Source organism: Lissotriton vulgaris, chromosome 7, assembly GCF_964263255.1.
Source record: "Lissotriton vulgaris chromosome 7, aLisVul1.2, whole genome shotgun sequence".
Classification (NCBI taxonomy): domain Eukaryota; kingdom Metazoa; phylum Chordata; class Amphibia; order Caudata; family Salamandridae; genus Lissotriton; species Lissotriton vulgaris.
Genome location: NC_141695.1, coordinates 814,251,995 through 814,270,327, shown reverse-complemented (window position 1 = coordinate 814,270,327; position 18,333 = coordinate 814,251,995). Strand labels below are relative to the sequence as shown.

Below are 18,333 nucleotides of genomic sequence, written 5' to 3'. Positions count from 1 at the left end.
GAAGTTACTGGCCTCAGGAAAAAAATCGTCATTCTGCCCACCTCCAACAAAGATTGCAAAGGAAGTATTGAAGTTCGAAAGAACGATCCTATCAGCAATCAGAGAAATGGAAAAGAAAACGAAATTTGTTAAACACAATACATCTAATTTAGAAAAAGATGCTCCCTTGAATTTGAAGAACGACCAATCCATAACAATAAAGCAGGCAGATAAGGGGGGATCAATAGCAGTACGGGATACAATGGACTACACACTAGAAGTTATGTGACAGCTAGAGGATGTACAATGCTACAGAAAAATTAGCAAAGATCCAACCCAGGATCTTCAGGGAGCCCTTTTTGAAATCCTACAGGAGGGATTTGATCAGGGATTCCTGGGCAATAAAGAATATGAATATCTGCCGAATAAACACCCCAGGATCCCGCTTTTCCACGTACTACCTAAGGTACATAAAAATGAGACCTCACCCCCGGAAGACCAATTGTTTCCGGCTGCGAGCCCCTGCTTGAGCCAGTTTCCAAATTTGTCAATTATTTTCTAAAACCCTTTATGCCAGCTGTCCTGTCCTTCCTTCAGGACACTACAGATTTTATCAATAAGCTGATGGAAGTTCAATTTATTCAAGGAGCTCACCTTTTGGTAACATTGGATGTAGTGTCTTTGTACACCCAAATTCCCCAGGATGAAGGCCTGGCTGTGATAGAGACTTATTTGAATGACAGAGAAAGACCGACACAAATACCAACTGAGTTCATAATAGAGTTGGCCAGTTTTGCCCTAAAAAAAAACTATTTCAATTTCAATGGCGACTTTTATTTCCAAGAAAAGGGAGTAGCCATGGGCTGTCCATTTGCCCCAGAATTGGCTGTTCTTTTTATGGCTAAATACGAAGAACATTTTGTTTACAACAACAATCCTTTCTCCCAATTCATTGGGAGTTGGGTAAGATTTATCGATGATATTTTCATGGTATGGACAAGTACTGTAGAGGATCTACTCAAATTCCACAAGTGGATTAACAATAGATCTGCGGACATTAATTTCAGTTTAAACCACTCTAATAACAAAATGCCTTTCCTGGATGTGGAGGTTTATGTGGAAGAAAATCGACTAGTCACAACATTGTTAAAAAAATCGACCGACAGGAAAAAAGCCTTGCATTTCTCAAGCAATCATCTGAAAAGTTTAAAAGACAACTTGCCGTATGGCCAATTTTTAAGGATAAAAAGAAATTGCACCTATAAGGATGACTATATCTTCCATGCTACTAACCTTATAGGTAATCTAAGCGACAGAGGCTATCCAAGAAAATTGCTGAAAAAAGCAATGAAAAGAGCCTGGTGGACCTCACGGGAGACACTTTTGGAAAGAAGGGAGATGATACCTATGGATAGGATCGTATGCGTGTCAACCTTCTGTCCGAATTCAAACCATCTAAAGAAAATTATCCATCAGAATTTGCATTTAATTACACATGTTGACAAGTCCTTGGCTTTAAAACCACTTTTTGCTTTTAAAAAAGACAAGAGTATCGCCAATCAGATCATGCGAGCAGCAGTGTCCCAGCCAAAGCCAAATACACTGAGAGACTATGTGGGCTTGCCCCATGTGACAGGCCACTATAGATGTGGCACATGTTCATGTTGTGACTCTGTACTGAAGAAGGTCTCACAAAGAAAGGGGGAACCCGGTAAACCTTTGGCACCTGGGTAAATAAAGTCACATATAAAGCAAATGATGCCTACGACATGATTAACATATTCTTAGTAGTAGGTGAGATAATACATTTCTCCTAGGAGGAGACAATTTAGTTATCTGAACAGAATCAATTCTAACATTTGTTTTTGTTGCAATTCCCACCTCCAAACCGAACACACAACGTTCTATTTTTCTTATCTATTTTTCAATTAAATTGAAACAGAATTAGATTTAGGTGTATGTAATTTTTAAACCCATTTTGAGATATATGAACAAACAAACATATATATACATCACTTTTTAGACATATATATACATTCAATATACAAACATTGATCCATTGCTGTTTCTTTTCAAATATTGTAGCCCAATTCTTTCCAAAGGATGCTCACTACATGTAGAACGTCAGCATTCCTCTAAAGTAAGATCACCCAGACCTGAAACAAGGAGTGTAAACAGTCTATGTCCTTTAAACCTGTCCTAATTCCTTACTCCTTATTAAATATATTTCCACAACTTAAAATATTTTGGCAATATTTGAAAAGAAACAAATATCAAAAGAGAATAAGGTAAGCCTGGGACCCCTGGTAGGGGTGATAGAGAGAGACAGGAGTGTAAATTATGATATAGAGAGTAATTCAGACTTTCGATTTGCTTATGTCATTGCAGCTTGTTGGTCGTGAGGAGAACACCATTCAAATTGAGGGTGTTCGAAACGCGTCAACCTGCTATTTGTTACCTATTGAGTGTGTTGAATCATTGAAATTGCTTCTTGATGTTCACAAGAATTATGTAATTTATGCACCTTAGGTCTTGTTATCCTTTCAACAAATATGTTCATGTTTGTTGGACTTGGCCCTTCTGGCAGGTTCACCCCTAAACTTTTTGATTTGTGAATGTGATTTAGTGGTAGTGATTTTTGGTTTCTGCGCACTTTCCCTGTGTCCCAGTGGAAAGTGCGTGCTCACTCTGAGTGCGTGGAGTAAGGTTGGCCTGCCCTCCCATAGGAATGCATGGGGAATGTCTGTGTCCCTGGTAGTTCCTGATGCGTGTGGTGTGCAGGCTCGAGTTTGGTATGCGCGGACTCGTGAGATTGAATGCTGCGCAATGATATGTGCGGCGTGTATGTGTCTAGTGTGGAAGTGCCACTTCTAGACATGGGTGTGCGTGTGCAGTGAGTGTGCTGGCACGTGATTGGCTGGAGCAGGCTGGTGAGTCTGGCTCCAGGAGTCTGGATGGGTCTGCCCGGTGGTGAGTGTGGTGATTAGCATGCTGATGGCTGGGGAGGAGTGCACCTGGGTTCTGAATAGGGCTGGGCTTTCCCCACACAATGCAGGCTCCGCCCCCTGTGGTGCGACTGATGATCCTAGCCCTGCCAGTGAATAGATTGAGGGGCTGAGCACATCAAGGGTGCTCACAAACCAGCTGCGACTGTTTTTCCCCTCACCCTGAGTAAAGACAAAGGGAAAAGGTGTATAAAAGAGGGGCTGTGACCCCATGAAAATGTTCTCTTCCAGGATCCCTTTTGCTGAGGGGGGCTGTTGCTGTTGGGTGCCAGGAGGACCGCCACTTGGATTACCTCCCTGCCTGGAGGCCCAGTGAGTTGGCTCTGGGCGCAGCCTTGCCCCCCCTGCCTGCCCCCAGAACTTTGCTGGAGCTTTGTTCTTGCCCCTGGCGCTTGGGAGCGCTTTGCCTTGCCCCTGGCGCCTGGGAGCGCTTTGTTTTGCTTCTAGGGCTTAAGAGCGCTTTATTTTGCTTGTAGCACTTGGGAAGCGCTTTATTTGTAAAGGCCTTTGCCCACCAGGCAATTGCCCCGGTTATCTGCTGCTATTTTCAGTCCCCTGGCAGGTGCCCCCCTCGCCAGGGACCTTGCAGCTGTGTTTAGGGTTTAACTCCTAAGCGGCTGCCCACGCCGCAGAATTGCCCGTATTTGTTTATTTTCACGGGAGGTCACCCCGTGTTGAAATCACCGACGCTGGGAAGCTGCAGGCCCCAATTCCGTCACGTCATCGCCAAGCCCTGCAGCCATTGGTCGGGCCGCGAGGGCTTCCCCCAGATCGGAGGGCGTCGACAAGGCCAGCAGGAAGACAGGACGCGACTCCGGCTCCCCCCGCACGGGTCTCCCCGAAGTGAGAGGAGCCTCGCCCACGGCACCGGAACAACCGCCGGAGTGCTGCAGGGAGCGAGGCTCCCACGGGAGGAGGAGAGCGCTGTGCCCACCAGAAGACAGCCTGTGAGTGCCGCGAGGGAAGGAAGCTCCTGGTGTACGCAGGTGCCTGCGAGAGGCACCGTGGTGATTGAAGCCCACAAGGGCTCCGGGGACAGTTATTTAATTTCGAGTCCCCCGAGCGGGACTCCACCGGCGGAGGCACAGTATTATTCAGAGCCCGAGAGGCTCTTGGGCATTTGTAATTTGGAGCCCCGAGTCTTCCCTCAGCCATTGTCATCCTGAGTCCCCCGAGCGGGACTCCGAAGAGAGTGGGGCATTGTGGATGGTGGAGCGGCCCCGGCTGGCAGCGGGCCGCTCCCACGTGTCCCGCAGGCATTTGTTTCGTGCTCCAGGGCCCCACAGTTGTTTTAGAGCCCAGAAAGGCTCTGGGGGCATTTCTTTGTTGCAGAGCCCCGAGGCTCTCGAGTGCCACTTTTGTTTAGAGCCCGAGAGGCTCAAAAGCGCCACAGTTGTTTGTAGAGCCCAGAGAGGCTCTAGGGGGCATTTCCTTTGTTCAGAGCCTGTAAGGCTCCCACGTTGCCCCCCTCATTGTTGCACCAGCTGCCCAGCACTTAGTGGGCAGCTGCTACGTTTAGGCCCCTGACTTTGGGACACAGGGAGTCCTAGCCCCAACAAGGCCAGAGGGCCTAGGGACAGTCACAGGTGGTGACTTATGTGAGGTGGCACAATTGTGTTTTCCTTCCTTACACCTCTGAATGTGTTGTTTATGCATCATGTGTCTCCTTTCTTACACCTCTGAATGTGTTGTGATGCATCATGTGTAATGTGCTTATACCTCTACAGGTATTGTGATACTTAGGTGGTTGTTCTTGCTAGTACAGGTGGTGCTAGTGAGGTCCTGGTTTCCTGCGTGATCTGTTCCTAAGGTGGTTAGGGTTGCGTAGGTGGTACTTAACCTTTACCAGTAGTTACTGGTTGTGTGCTCTATTTTTATATTTTGTGCTACAGTAATTTTATATTCTACGTTCTAAGTGCTAATTCTACCCAGTGCTAAGTTCTAAAAGTGCTGATTCCTGTCAGTGGTCCATGTGGCCCTGTCTTGTACATATCCCCTGTAAATTCTGCCCGTGCCTGTTGGCACATTGTAAAGTGTGTGTTTTTATCTAATGTGTTTTGGTATAATACAAAGGCTATTTTTATATATAACCTTGTGTGGAGTTTCCTTTGTGGTTGGGCCTTGGGTGTTGTTGCTGGGTGCGCTCGCAAACACTTAACCTACATAGCCTCCAAGTTTAGCCTTGCTGCTCGCGCCACGTTACCTAGAGGGTGAGCAGGGGTTATCTTGGCGTGTAACTCCCTTGCCCTGACTTGGGAATGGTGGTCTCTGACTGACTTTGGCGCAAGCCCTGGCCAGCCAGGGATCCCATTTCTAACAATGTTGAATAAAAAAATTGTAATGTTTTGGTTAGTGTGAAAGGATGAATGTATGTTTTTGCTGCTAATAGTGTGTAATTTGGATTGTGAAAGTGTAATTGGTAGTTTGATTTAGTTGTAAAGTGTTAGTATGCGGGATTTATTGTGTAATGTATTTTGTAATTTCAAAATTATGATAAATATTGTGAAATAATCCATTCAAATAGGACTATGGATTAATTAATTTTGAAAAATAATAAAAAACTGAGAATCAAAAAAGATTAAATGGTCACGTCTGTTTAGGTCTAGGTGACTTTTTTGAAAATAAGGGAAATTACTTATCAATATTGGCTTTCTATTGTTTGGAATAGTAGTATTCAGCATGGTGGATGATAGAGCGGTGGAGCAGCAGCAACAACGCCATAGAGACAGGAGGATGAGCGAAAAGAGGGGCAGTGTCCGGCACCAGACATGGCCAACATCACTGTAAAGAGGATCAAGTGCAAGTTTATGGAAGTACTCAAGAGAGGGAGGAGGTGAGTGCTGCTAGCTTATAACACCTCGTTTGTGTACGGGCATTAGGAATGCATTTTATCTTGAACATACTCATACACACAAAAAACAGAGCCCTCTGGTCTGTGTAGTGTCCCCTTTAGCCCCTTAGGATTCCTGTCAAGCCTTCAGGATGTAGAATCTGCAAGACCTTCTCCTCCGAGGGAAAAAGTGGTAAGGGGGGCTGGAAAAACCACCACCAGTCCTCTGCGCCTCTAGGTGACGATTTGAGGCCAGGAAACGCACCCTCTCTCGCAGGTCGTTCCACCTCCTTCAAATTTCCTTCTTTGTGTGCATATTGTTGGCTACAGCATTCACTCAGCTATTCGGGTCCACATTTGCCTTTTCTGAGCTATGGTTGTATTTTGTACTTTGGCTCTAAACAAGTGTGGCTCTACTCTAATAATTGCATCCACCATGACTGACAATTCTCTCTCTGTAAAACAGGAATTTCTCCTCCCTGTCATTATAAAAATAAAAATAAATTGAAATAAATGTTATGACCCACAAGAAAATAAATGATAGTAGTAATACTTGACAAGAAACAGATAAAGTAAAAAAAAAAACTGACTTCACTGACAGAAGCTCTGCTTGATAATGTTGTGCCGCAGTGGGATGGCAGGGACTCATGCTCTGACATGGAGTGTGATTTATAGGGTGGTATGCAGGTGAAAAGAATTAGCCAAAACACATCAGGTGTGTGATGCTAGCATCCAACCAAAAGTCACAGGTATAGTACAATGTTAAACACGTCCTGCAACGGAATCCCTCCGGTGGCAATCTGCTGCTAGAACAACACAAGCACAACTGTGAAATCTAAATTTACTCGGTGCAATCCCGCCACCCTGATGGTGACAGAGTAATGTTAGACAGCGAAGGAGTCCGCCGCGTCAAAACTGGTAAACGTTAACATGACGGAAAACAGTATGTCAACGTGGACAGTGGATCAGCCAACCACATCTAAATACAGCGAGTGGGAATTAATCAGCTTGATGGAGTACATGCAAACTCCACTGCGGCGGGACGACAGGAGTCCCGCCAAGTTCCAAATTAGGCCCATAAACTCTAGTGACAGAACAAGCAGAACAAGAGTAATTTTCTGCATTTTTTTTGCATTCAGTTGCACCATCGGTTTATTGTCTGATATAAGTTACAATAGGCTGTGAGTACATGTGTAACCAGCAGAAACTGAGATAAGGCGAAGGATCACAGTTACACATAACAAGCGTGCCGAACGATTAAAAGAAATCATAAAAGTAGAAATCATTGCATGATATATTGTTGCATACCTTCTCCATTCCAGTTTCCTTGACAGCTTTGTCAACAATATTGCGAACCTCATCTTCATATTTGTGGAGTTGTAATTGCAGAAGATCGGCAAGCGTTGTATTATCAGACATTTCAAAGTTGACCTAGGACGAATGAAATTGCTAATCAATTACTCATTTGGCAATATACTACTTATTATTTCACAATACACAAACCTTGGCCTCTAAGGGGCTATTTGGACATTTGATACAGTAGTACTACATTTGGCACATGTTCGATACATCTTTCTTAAGCACATGGAAAAGATTTTTACTCTGCAATCCGTCTCTGTTTTTATCAAGCTGCACTCTTAAGACCTCTTACTCTAAAGATAAGATCGGTAAAAGACAAGTGAAGGATATTTACATACAAATAAGACTCCAGCAGAGATAGCCATACTATTTTTATATTATCTAGTATTGTCTTGGTATGGAGAGTTAGGGATAATTTTCCATTGTTATGAATTTGTTGCAAATGTTTTACACATTTTGAACTCACTACCTAGCGTAGGACTTCAGTGCATAGAAACTGCACTTGTTCTTTTGCATCTATGGAATTGTTGCCTAGATGAAAATGTGATATTTTGGATGCACCATGGTGGTACCCTGAAGCAATACACTTTAATATATGTAGGGACATATTTATGGCAAAGTACGAAGCGTAGCAGGCCATCTTGCTGTATTATAGTGAAAGGGTAGAAATATGCTGTATCTGAAAGAATATCACGCATTCCTGTCCTTGTCCCTGATATGGCACTGTTTTGACTGTCTAGCGCCTGCACCGGCACCCTTGCACCTGCAAGAGTGTCCTGATTGTTTTTGTGCAGGAAGGTACACCTTCCTGCACAAAGACAATCCTGAGAGACAAGTTCCTCTTTCTATGGGTGCTGCAGAATGGAGCACCCAAAGAAAGATGAGGTAAGAAGAAACAAATGATAAACTTACCTGAAATTGCAGTTCTCCAGTATTGGTATCTTTCACAGATTCACAAGCTTGAATCATTCCCCATCATCGAAGTGGGAGTCCCACGGTACCATAGAAAAGCAGTATGTATCACTCTTATAGGCTATATGGCAATGAACAGTCATTTTCATCAGGTAACAGCACCCTCTAGAACCCTCCCAACAGAGGCTGAGTCACTCAGCCTCTCAGGGGAGTAGGATGGGTTGCATGTGAATCTATGAAAGATATCAATACTGGAGAACCGCAGTCACAGCTAAGTAACTCATTTTCTACTCCAGTATTGGATCTTTGACAGATTCACACGCTTGAATCAGAATAGCAAGCAATTATTGTAGGTAAAAATATTGGTAATATAAGTACCCTTGAGGATGGTGGGTAACAGTCTAATACATAGCTATATATCTATATATTCATAACATTGAGTAAATAGTCCATGTATGATAAGACAATCATGCAGTATCCAACTCTAACCTATGCATTTACAGAGGCTCACCTTATTGAAATAGGTGACGTAACACCACATGTCCTACGGCTACATCAGGCAGCAGTGCTGAGTGAACGTATAGGTGCTTTTCCACATCGCAGCACAACATATCTTCTCCAGAGAGACACCTGCAAACAGAGCAGCTGAAGTGGACACTGCCCTCAAGTGCACCTTGGCCTTCACTGGGAGTGGTTTGCCAGCTTTGGAGTGGCAAAACTTAATTGTATCAGAAATCCATTTTACAATGGTTGCTTTCGTGATTGCAGTACCTTGATGAGATTGTCCATAAGAGACCAACAGCGGATCACTTTTTCAAAGTTGTTTACTAGGATACACAGGGAATTTAAGACATTGCTTAATGTTCAATGTATGGAGTGACCTTTCAGCTGGAAATATTGGATTTGGGAAAAAATACAAATTATGATAGGCTCATTGAGATGAAATTGTGATGAAACCTTGGGGATGAATGTCTGGTTGGTCCTGAGAAGCACATAATCTCTATTGAAACGTAAGCAAGGTTCCAGCGTTGTGAAAGCCTATATCTCGCTAATTCTTCTAATTGTAGTGAGAGCAAACAGTAAAGCGACCTTCCACATGAGAGAAATTACAGGTCTGCTTTGTGAATGGGTTCAAATGGAGGTTTCATAAGTTGAGAGAGAACCACATTGAGACGCCTTTCTGGGGTCTCGTACTGGGGAGAAAGATCTGAACTAGCTTTTCATAAATTGTTTGATTATTCTTGTGGAACAAAGAGCTAGAGAATGTGAAGAATGTCTGTACCTTGAGATTGCAGCAAGATGAACCTTTGCAGATGCATGTACCAATCCTGCTGTAGCTAGTAACAGGAGGTAAGGCAGAATCTGCTCAAGTGGCGCTTCCAATGGATGCAAGTTAGATTGTTGACACAAAGAACAGATTTTCTTCCATTTTAGCTTGTATGTATTCTTGTTCAAAGCTTCTGGTCTTGATTTGGATAGAATCTCTCTACAGTCTTCAGCAGGAGCAGCCCATTTAGGTCAGATCGGTGTGGGATTCTACAGATGACTACGAGTCCCCCCACACCACCGTCCTTACCTGCAGGGCCCTCTCTTGGTCCTGAGGGATATTTATGTCTCGGAACTCATAGAATTCAGGAGCCATGCAAGTGGAGAGATGCTGGGTCAGGGTGTAGGATCTGGCCCTAGTTCCTTCTTGGATCTGGCCCTTGTTCCTCGTTAGCAGTGTTTGAGTTTCCGTAGGCGAATGGTATTGGACTTCGACAGCAGGAGGAGCTCCGTAAACCAATGTTGCCTAGGCCATTTGGGAGCGATCAGAAGGAGGCAACAGTGCTCCATTTTCATGATGTTGAGAATCCTTGGTATGAGAGGAAATAGGGGAAAAGCGTATGCATAAATCCCGACCATCTCATCAAAATGGCATTCCCTCACGACCATTGGAGCGGCTAGTGACTAGCGTAGAAGTGGCATTTGGTGTTCTTGCCTGTTGCGAAGAGATCAAATGCTTGTTTGCTCCAAAGTGGGAATAGCTTGTCTGGCTTCGATTGATCCAGCTCCAACTTTTGGCAACTGTTTTTGGTTCTGCTGACCGTGTCCGCTAAGGTGTTGTTTACTCCTGACACATGCTCAGCCCTCAAAGATATCTTGTGGGCTCTGAGCCAGCTCTACAGCTCTTGAGCTTCATGAGATATGGTTAGCGTCCTTGTACCCCCCTGCTTGTTGACATAGTATGGTACATACGTACCAGCACAGAAGCTTCTGCTCTTCTTTGAAGAAAAGCTTGCAACAGAGGAGGGACGCTTTCAGCTCCAAGCAGTTGATACACATTGTTTTTTGTAGTGCAGACCATTTTACTTGGATGTACAGGTCCTGCAAAGGTCTTCCCCAGCCCTCTGGAGAGGCATCTGTTGTGATGACGAAGACGGGTATCAAAGCCAAAAACCAGAAGCCTTTTGAAAGATGAGGTATCTGAGGCTACCATGATGAAGTTTCCACCATCTTTGGAGTGATGTTTATCAAATCCTCGAACAACCCTTCTGATTGGATACATTGCTCTTGCAGCCCATCTTGTAATGGTCTCATCTTCAGCAATGCCAGCAGCACCAGGTTGATTGCAGAAGAGATCATGCCCAGCAACGACTTGTACGGCTGCACTGAAACAGACTTTCTTTTGGAAATCTTTAGAGACAAGTGTCTTAACCTGTGCTGTTTATCCAGCAAGAGAAAGGCTTTGATTTGTTTTGTATCCAGGTTGGCTCCTACAAACATTATTTTCTGACTTGGGATAGTTGAGGATTTATGATAATTTACAGTGAGACCAAGTCTGTGAAAAAATGAGAGGCAAGTTTTAGTAACTTTGAAAGCTTTCTGTGGGGTTGAGGCTTTGAGCAGCCAGTCATCTGGATAGGGGAATACCTGATGACCTTCTTTTCTGAAAGTGACTGCTACAGGGGCGAGAAAATGCTAGGAGCTAATTTGAAGCCAAATGGGAGTTCTCTGAACTGGTAATAGGTCCAAGCTATGGTGAAGTAGAGATATTAGTGGTGTTTGGGAGGTATGGGAATGTGGATATACACATCTTGTGGGTCCAAAGAGTGCATGTGGTCCCCGCTGTTCAGCAGGTGGAGGATGTCAGAGAGAGTGATCATGCGGCAGGATTGGTTGTGTAAAAACCTGTTTAGCCTACTGGGGTCTAGGATGGGTCTCAATTCCCCTGTTTTCCTTCTAATAAGGAAAAAACAGGAGTAGAATCCCATGCCTTTCTGTGGAAAAGGCACCTTTTCTATTGCACCCTTGGCCGGCATTATGAGGTCTTCTTGTCTCAATAAATGAAGACGAGGGGGTGTTAGATTAGGCCCGCACATTCTTACGCAATGTCATGTTTTAGTTAGCATTCGCAACACCATTTTCTTGCAGGCGCCATTTTAGGCTGTTCAAAACTGATCTCATTTATTTCTGGGAAATGCCCTTTGCTAAGTTTTGTTTCTGAAATGTTAAGTTCTGTTTCAGTAATGAGTAAACTGTTCATGTCCGCGCATAGCTTTCTCAGTAGATAGAGGCTGTCTCCCGCTTGTCTGTTGGTGGGCCCAGGGTGAAACGACCTTGGACTATGCTAGGTTGTGCAAGATACTAGAATTGAAAACTTTTTTTGTATTTCACTGTCCAGCTGCATCTGCCTGGAAATTCAACTGTGAAGCGTGCAAAATGTATCTCTATGTTTTCTGCTCTTTAGTTCCCTCTGTAGCACTCCTAGTGACTGCACAGATAGGGCTCCACTCTGACTGTATATGAATAAACAGTTATTGGTTTGTATTCTCCACTGTCTGACCAACTCTTCATTTGGTATGGAAGGCTGAGAGGAGGTCAGTGGTGACCCTGACCCATCCCCTTCCCGCGGACAGACGGGGGGGGGGTATGAGGACATCATCAGGTTGGACGGACGGCTCAGGGATCCCTGCACAAAGAGTTTTTGTTACTCGCAGATGCGGCCTTAGTCCCACCAGAGGGTGCCTTGCCCAGCGGTCTTCCCAACTGGAGTCCTGAATGGCGAAAGCCTTGTTTGGTCTGACGAGTCAGCAGTGGAGAACTGATTTGTTTGTACTTATGATATCAGGTGAGTCTGTTTCGGTTCTATCTCGATATGGTATCATTGTGCTTTGAGTTTCTTACGGTTTAAGGACCTTTTTGGTGAAAAGTGTTTGTAAATACTTTGCCAAGGAAAAATAACAACTCTGTTTTTGCATTGCAATGTCTGGTTGCAGTTAAATTTGCACTTTGTGTTGTCGTTGTTTTTCTGCAGATGCCCGGTTGGAAGAAGCTCAGCCCGCACCTCCTGAAGGCAGCCTTAATTTTGATATGTATGTGAACCGTGGCCTTGGCCCTATTATGTTTAGTACGTTATGGCACAAATATACGAGAGACAATGTCGAGTTGCAGTGGCCTTTGACAGGCTCTTTTGATGAAAACTAGATTGAAGTTTTCCTGGAACAGTTGTTTAAGGAACGTAGAAGATAGTCTATGTTTGACTCCCTTCAGACTTGGCAGAAGTAGGCCACATAAAGGCGGTTAAAGATGGAGAAAGATGCACAGAATGGGAGGATGTAGACTCTTACTAAGAAGCGTATGATAAAGAAAAACAGGAGACAGGAATAGAATGTGAAGATAGGAGATTCTGGTTGCATATTGATAAGTCTTATGTGGCTAAGGAGGAAGAGGATACTTTCGTGGAAGAGTTGTTTGATACCCGCTCACCCCCTTATGCCCCGTAAAGGATATATCCTGTAGTTCCTCCTTAGCTACAACCGCCTGTCTCAGCTGCCCCGTCTCTACGACTGTTACACCCACAGCTCTGGTTACTGTTCCCCCTACTCTTTCTCTTCCCTCCCCATCTTCGAAGACAGTGACATCTGTTATGTCACTGTTCCGGTTTCTGTGCCCTCTGTTCTATCTTCTCTGGTGAAATCATTGACTTCAGTCCTACCTACTACTCCTCTACTCCTGTTATGGTTATTCATCCTCCATCGTTTTTGGGTACTAACACACCTGTATGTGGTTTTGAAGACAGGGATCTAGCGAGATTTAGGGAACGGACGGGTCTGTTGGTACGATCTGGAGGGGGAGAAGATGAGAAGAGGGTAATAGCGGGTCAGGCAATGCGGTGGTCTCATAATGACGTTTATAGTCTTGAGGACATTTGGCAGGTTGTAGGTAATTTCAAACCTTTTTGACAGCAGCATGCCCTTCAACATATGTCTGCTACATTGATTGACCTTTGGCACACACACATTGAATTGGAGGCTCCCAAATATTGTTTGATATTAGAGACCACGTTTATGTTACTGACAGCACAAGAAAAAGTGTTTGGTAAAATTTCCCCATACTTGCTTATAGAGACCGATTGTATGAAAGGAGTCCTACTCAAATAACTCAGTGCCCTATGAGTGAAGTCCACCCAATTTATCATCCAGAAATACCTGTATTGATGAATCAGCGCAGTACGATCACTAGACAGGCCGTGGCTGCCCGATTCTAGGAGCAATGGGTTTATACTCCATGAAAAGAGTGAGGTTTTAGCCCTTAAGACTACTTTGCCTGATCCTAGAAAAAAACATACTGCCTATTATAAAGAATTGACAGAAGCTGCCTCTTCTACTGTAATGACTCTTGCTGATATTGAGATGTTCTTTGGTCTCCTTGTCCCGGTTGATACTTGGCGGCAGGTTCATGCTCAAGATCATGTTGCCAAGGTGGTGGGAACATGGGATGTGATTAAGGGATGGGATCAGGATAGGAAGCCAGGAAATAAACCCTGTGCTGAGATACTTGCTCTGCCTGGTTGTAATATTACATACATGCATACACTTATTCGACCTAAGAAAGTAAGTTGGGATAGATTGACGGCCTGTAGACAGAAGAAGGATGAGAGTATGTCTCATTTCTTTACTAGGTTTGAAAATCCGTTTTGGGATTATAGTGGGTAGGATATTTCCACAGAAGGGGAGTTCGTTTGTTCGGTGACAGACGCACAAGTTACTACTTGTGTAACGATATATCTATAAGAGACATTAGTTAGTGATAGATTCCTTACCTTAGAATATCCCCAGGCGTCAGACTGGATCCGGAAACTTTTGCCTAGCAATACCCCTGTGCGTTGCGTAGGTGTCGTCCGCGGCTCCGCGTCCGTCGTCAGCGTCGTTAGCGCTGGAATGACGCCGCCAGAGTACTTAGACTCCGCCCTCGCGCGCTGACGTAAATTCTTATACACAGCTTACACAGCTTTTCCGCGCCAGATACGCAGAGCCATGATAGAACCAACACTGGTGCCATGAAACTAGGGCCCTGAAAGGGGATGACCTTAACCCAAGATATCGGTTCGCAGAACGGGGAGGATGGGTGGGTCGGTAAGGAATCTATCACTAACTAATGTCTTGTACAGATATATCGTTACACAAGTAGTAACTTGTGCATCTGAAAGAGACACGTTAGTGAATGATTCCTTACCTTAGAATAGATACTCCAGCAATACCAACCCCGGTGGTGGGACTGCAAACCAATAATCACACCAGAAAGTCCTGGAGGACGGAATGGCCAAAGAAGCCATCCCTCCAGACTTGGCTGTCCAGGCAGTAGTGTCTTGCGAACGTGTGCAGCGAGGCCCACATAGCTGCCTGACAAATGTCCTGCAAGGGGACTCCTCGGCCCAGGGCAGTAGTAGTCGTCGTGGCCCGAGTGGAGTGGGCCCTCAGCCCAACAGAAGGTTCCTTTTTAGCCAAAGAGTAGCACGCATGGATGCACAACACGATCCAACGAGAGATGGTCCGCTTGTGCACCGCCCGTCCTTTCTTAGCGCCCACGTAACCAACAAAGAGTTGGTGATCCACTCGGAACTGACGTGTGCGATCCAGATAGTAAGAGAGCGCACGTTTTGGGTCCAGACGGTGGAGCCTCTCTTCCTCTTTCGAGGGATGCAGAGGCGGAAAGAAGGTGGGCAAGGTGATGGACTGCCCGATGTGGAAGGCTGTGACTACCTTGGGCAACACAACCTTGTCCGGATGGACAGAAAGGAAAGAAGGTTTAGAGGAAAGAGCCTGGAGCTCACTTACTCTCATGGCAGAGGTGATGGCAACCAGGAAAGCAGTCTTAAGCGTAAGAAGACGAAGAGGACAGTTATGAAGCGGCTCAAAGGGAGCGCACATCAGGTAAGTTTGAACCAGGTTCAAGTCCCACTGGGGCATCACGAAAGGAACAGGAGGGAACATATGAGTGATGCCCTTTAAGAATCTGTTAACAATCGGGGACTTGAACAAAGAAGGCTGATCAGGTAGCCTTAAGGAGGCGGAAAGGGCAGAAAGGTAGCCCTTGATAGTGCCCAGAGCAGAGACCTGCTGGGCAAGAGAAAGAAGGAAGAGGAGAACCTCACAAAGAGGGGCATTAAGAGGATCCACAGCCTTTGCTGTGCACCATGCCACAAATCTGTTCCACCTGCAGGCGTATACCGACTTTGTGGAGGGACGCCTGGCTGCCAGAATCACAGTACAGACTTCAGGAGGCAAGTCAAATGGCCTCAACTGTCGCTGCTCAATCTCCAAGCATGGAGGTGGAGACTGGACAGGTTTGGGTGGAAGACCGTCCCCTGCTGCTGCGACAGAAGGTCCTCCTGAAGAGGCAGACGAATCGGGGGATCGACTGACATACTGAGTAGCTCGGGATACCAGTACCTTCGCGCCCAGTCCGGAGCCACAAGGATGACTTGGGCCCGGTTGCGCTTGATTTTCTTTAGCACTCTGGGCAGAAGTGGTGTAGGCGGAAAGGCGTACAACAGACCGCAACTCCACTCGCGACGAAAAGCGTCCCCGAGCGAGTGCCGCCTTGGAAATTCCAACGCGCAGAACTGATGACATTGCGCGTTCTCTTCAGTGGCAAAATGATTTAACCAAGGCTCTCCCCACTGCAGAAAGAGACCTTGCACCACGTCCGAATTCAGACACCATTCGTGATTCATCATGCACCTTCGGCTGAGCTCATCCGCCCTGGCGTTCAGAGAACCTGCCAGGTGTTGAACCACCAGGGTCAACCCCTGATGTTCCAGCCACTGCCAGAGGCGGAGAGCCTCCTGGCAGAGGGTCCAAACCCCACCCCGCCCTGTTTCTTGCAGTACCACATGGCGGGGATGTTGTCCTTGAACACTTGCACTACACTCCCCCGGACAGAGGGGAGGAATGCCTTCAGTGCTAGACGAATCGCCCGCAGCTCCAGAAGGTTGATATGGAGCCGGGATTCCGCCGGAGACCAGAGGCCTCTGATCTCCGCCTCTCCCATGTGGCCTCCCAAGCCCTGGAGGGACGCATCCGTCACCACTACGTGCTCCGGTTGGGGAAGGGAGAGGGATCTGCCGCAGACCAAATCGCGGTCCGTGAGCCACAACTGCAGCTGTCTCGCAGTGCCCTCTGAGATCCTGACATGGTCGGACAGGTTGCCCTGATGCTGGGCCCACTGAAACTTCAAGTTCCACTACAGAGCCCGCATCCGCCGTCTGGCGTGATGCACCAGAAGTATGCAGTAGGCCACAGTTCCAGAAGCCGCAGCGTCAACCTGACCGAGACCCGGTGTGAGAAGTTGGCCTGATATGCAGTGCTCACTATTCTAGTGATCACTATGTCACATACCAAACGACCCTTATTGATGATTGGTTGTAAGTCAACCTTATAGACCAGCTATCCTAGTAGCATGGACAAGAGCGGTCTTTAGGCTAAACTCTACAGGGCGTGTTAAGCCAGCTGTTATACCATCACATATACCCCTTGAACACCAAGTGAAAGGACACCACACAAGTTGTTATGAAAATAAAAGGATATTTATTTATAACACAACAGCCCTGGACAGGGCGCTAAGCACAATACAAAACTCTTAAAGAAATACTGAAAGTCGCACAATTTACACAAATGCCCGAGGGGCACGAAAAAGCATATACTCTGGAAGTGGAATGCGAAATTACTAGCAGGTAAGTACTACTCTCAGAGACTTTAGAAACGCTGGACCTACAATGCTGAACCCTTAGATTAGAAGCAGGAGGCCTAGGGACGTCGTGTGCAGAGTGGAAACTCTCACGCATAATGCGGGACAAAGTCTATGGATACTAGTAAATGCAAAAGTTAGTGTTCGCGGGCGAACACGACTAGGTAGGTCAAAAACAAAAGTGGATCTAGACACATAGAGAGTGGATCTACGCTGGAGCACCGTGGTACTCGGTTTACCTAGCCCAGGGGCTGCGGCTGCATAGGGTTCAAGTGTCGTCGGGAATCCTCGTTGACGAACCAGGAGCCTGAAGTGGAAGTTGCTGGCAGGCGACCAGTGAAGATGTTCCGGGCTGATCCAAGGACTGGATCAGTTGAAGAAGAGTACCTGTAAGCAGAGGGGCCCAAGTTCTGAATCACTATCCAGTCATTAGGTGGGCACCAGGATGGCACCGGATGAGGTCACTCAGCCAGGCGAAGAGGTGACACTGGATTCTGCTGCTGCACGGACCAGGGCGCTGATGTCGACCAGGCTGGAGGTCTGTGAGCTGTCCCATGTCGGATGTCTGCTGCTGGTGATGCTGGATCCGGTGAAGGAGACAACAAGCCTTGGCTACGGCAAGCCCACTTGGCGACACAAAATGGCGTCTTGAGTGGACCAGGAGGGTCCGAGGAGGGTCCCCTTCAGGAGGAGACTAGGGCCAATCTAGAGGAGCTAGACCAGTGGTGAAAACAACGTAGGTCGTCGTCTGGAGGGTCACTAGCCAACGGGCAAGTGACCGGACAACGTAGCAGCAACCCAGGAGCAAAAGGGCCCCAAGCAGATCTGGTGGATGCTGGGGGGCTGGACTTCGGTGCTCGTGCTGCTTGGGGTTGGGGCTTCTCTTACCCCAGTGCACCCACTCGAGGGTCCCTCTGTGGTCGTGCTGGTTCAGTGTCGTGCTGGTTCTGATGATCGCCGGGTCCTCTGGTCTCGTCGCACCTACGGTTCTCAGCTGTGCTGTAGAGGCAGGTTGAGATCAGAGAGGGCAGGGAGTCTGGGTCTCGTCGAGCTGGGCAGTCTGGTTCCGGAGGAAGGACGTTTCAGCAAACCGCAAGATACTTAGTTGGTGCCTGCTGCTGCAGGGTGACTACTCCTTAGTCACAAGGGAGAAATCTTGAGAAGAAGTCTTGAGTTCCTTTCGCAGAAAGTAGTTTCAGGATTCAAAGATGATCTAATCTGGAAGGGTCCCCGCTC

The 18,333-nt window shown here is 46.4% G+C and overlaps 1 protein-coding gene across 1 annotated transcript in view; it reads right to left on the bottom strand.

Moving 5' to 3' along the window:
* The window catches only part of DNAH17 (dynein axonemal heavy chain 17), a 15,539,113-nt gene that overhangs the window by 9,361,498 nt on the left and 6,159,282 nt on the right, over nt 1–18,333 (bottom strand). The window contains exon 28 of the mRNA XM_086931082.1: nt 7,123–7,245. Coding sequence (XP_086787208.1) covers nt 7,123–7,245 — 123 coding nt within the window. The remainder of the gene's footprint in view (nt 1–7,122; nt 7,246–18,333) is intronic.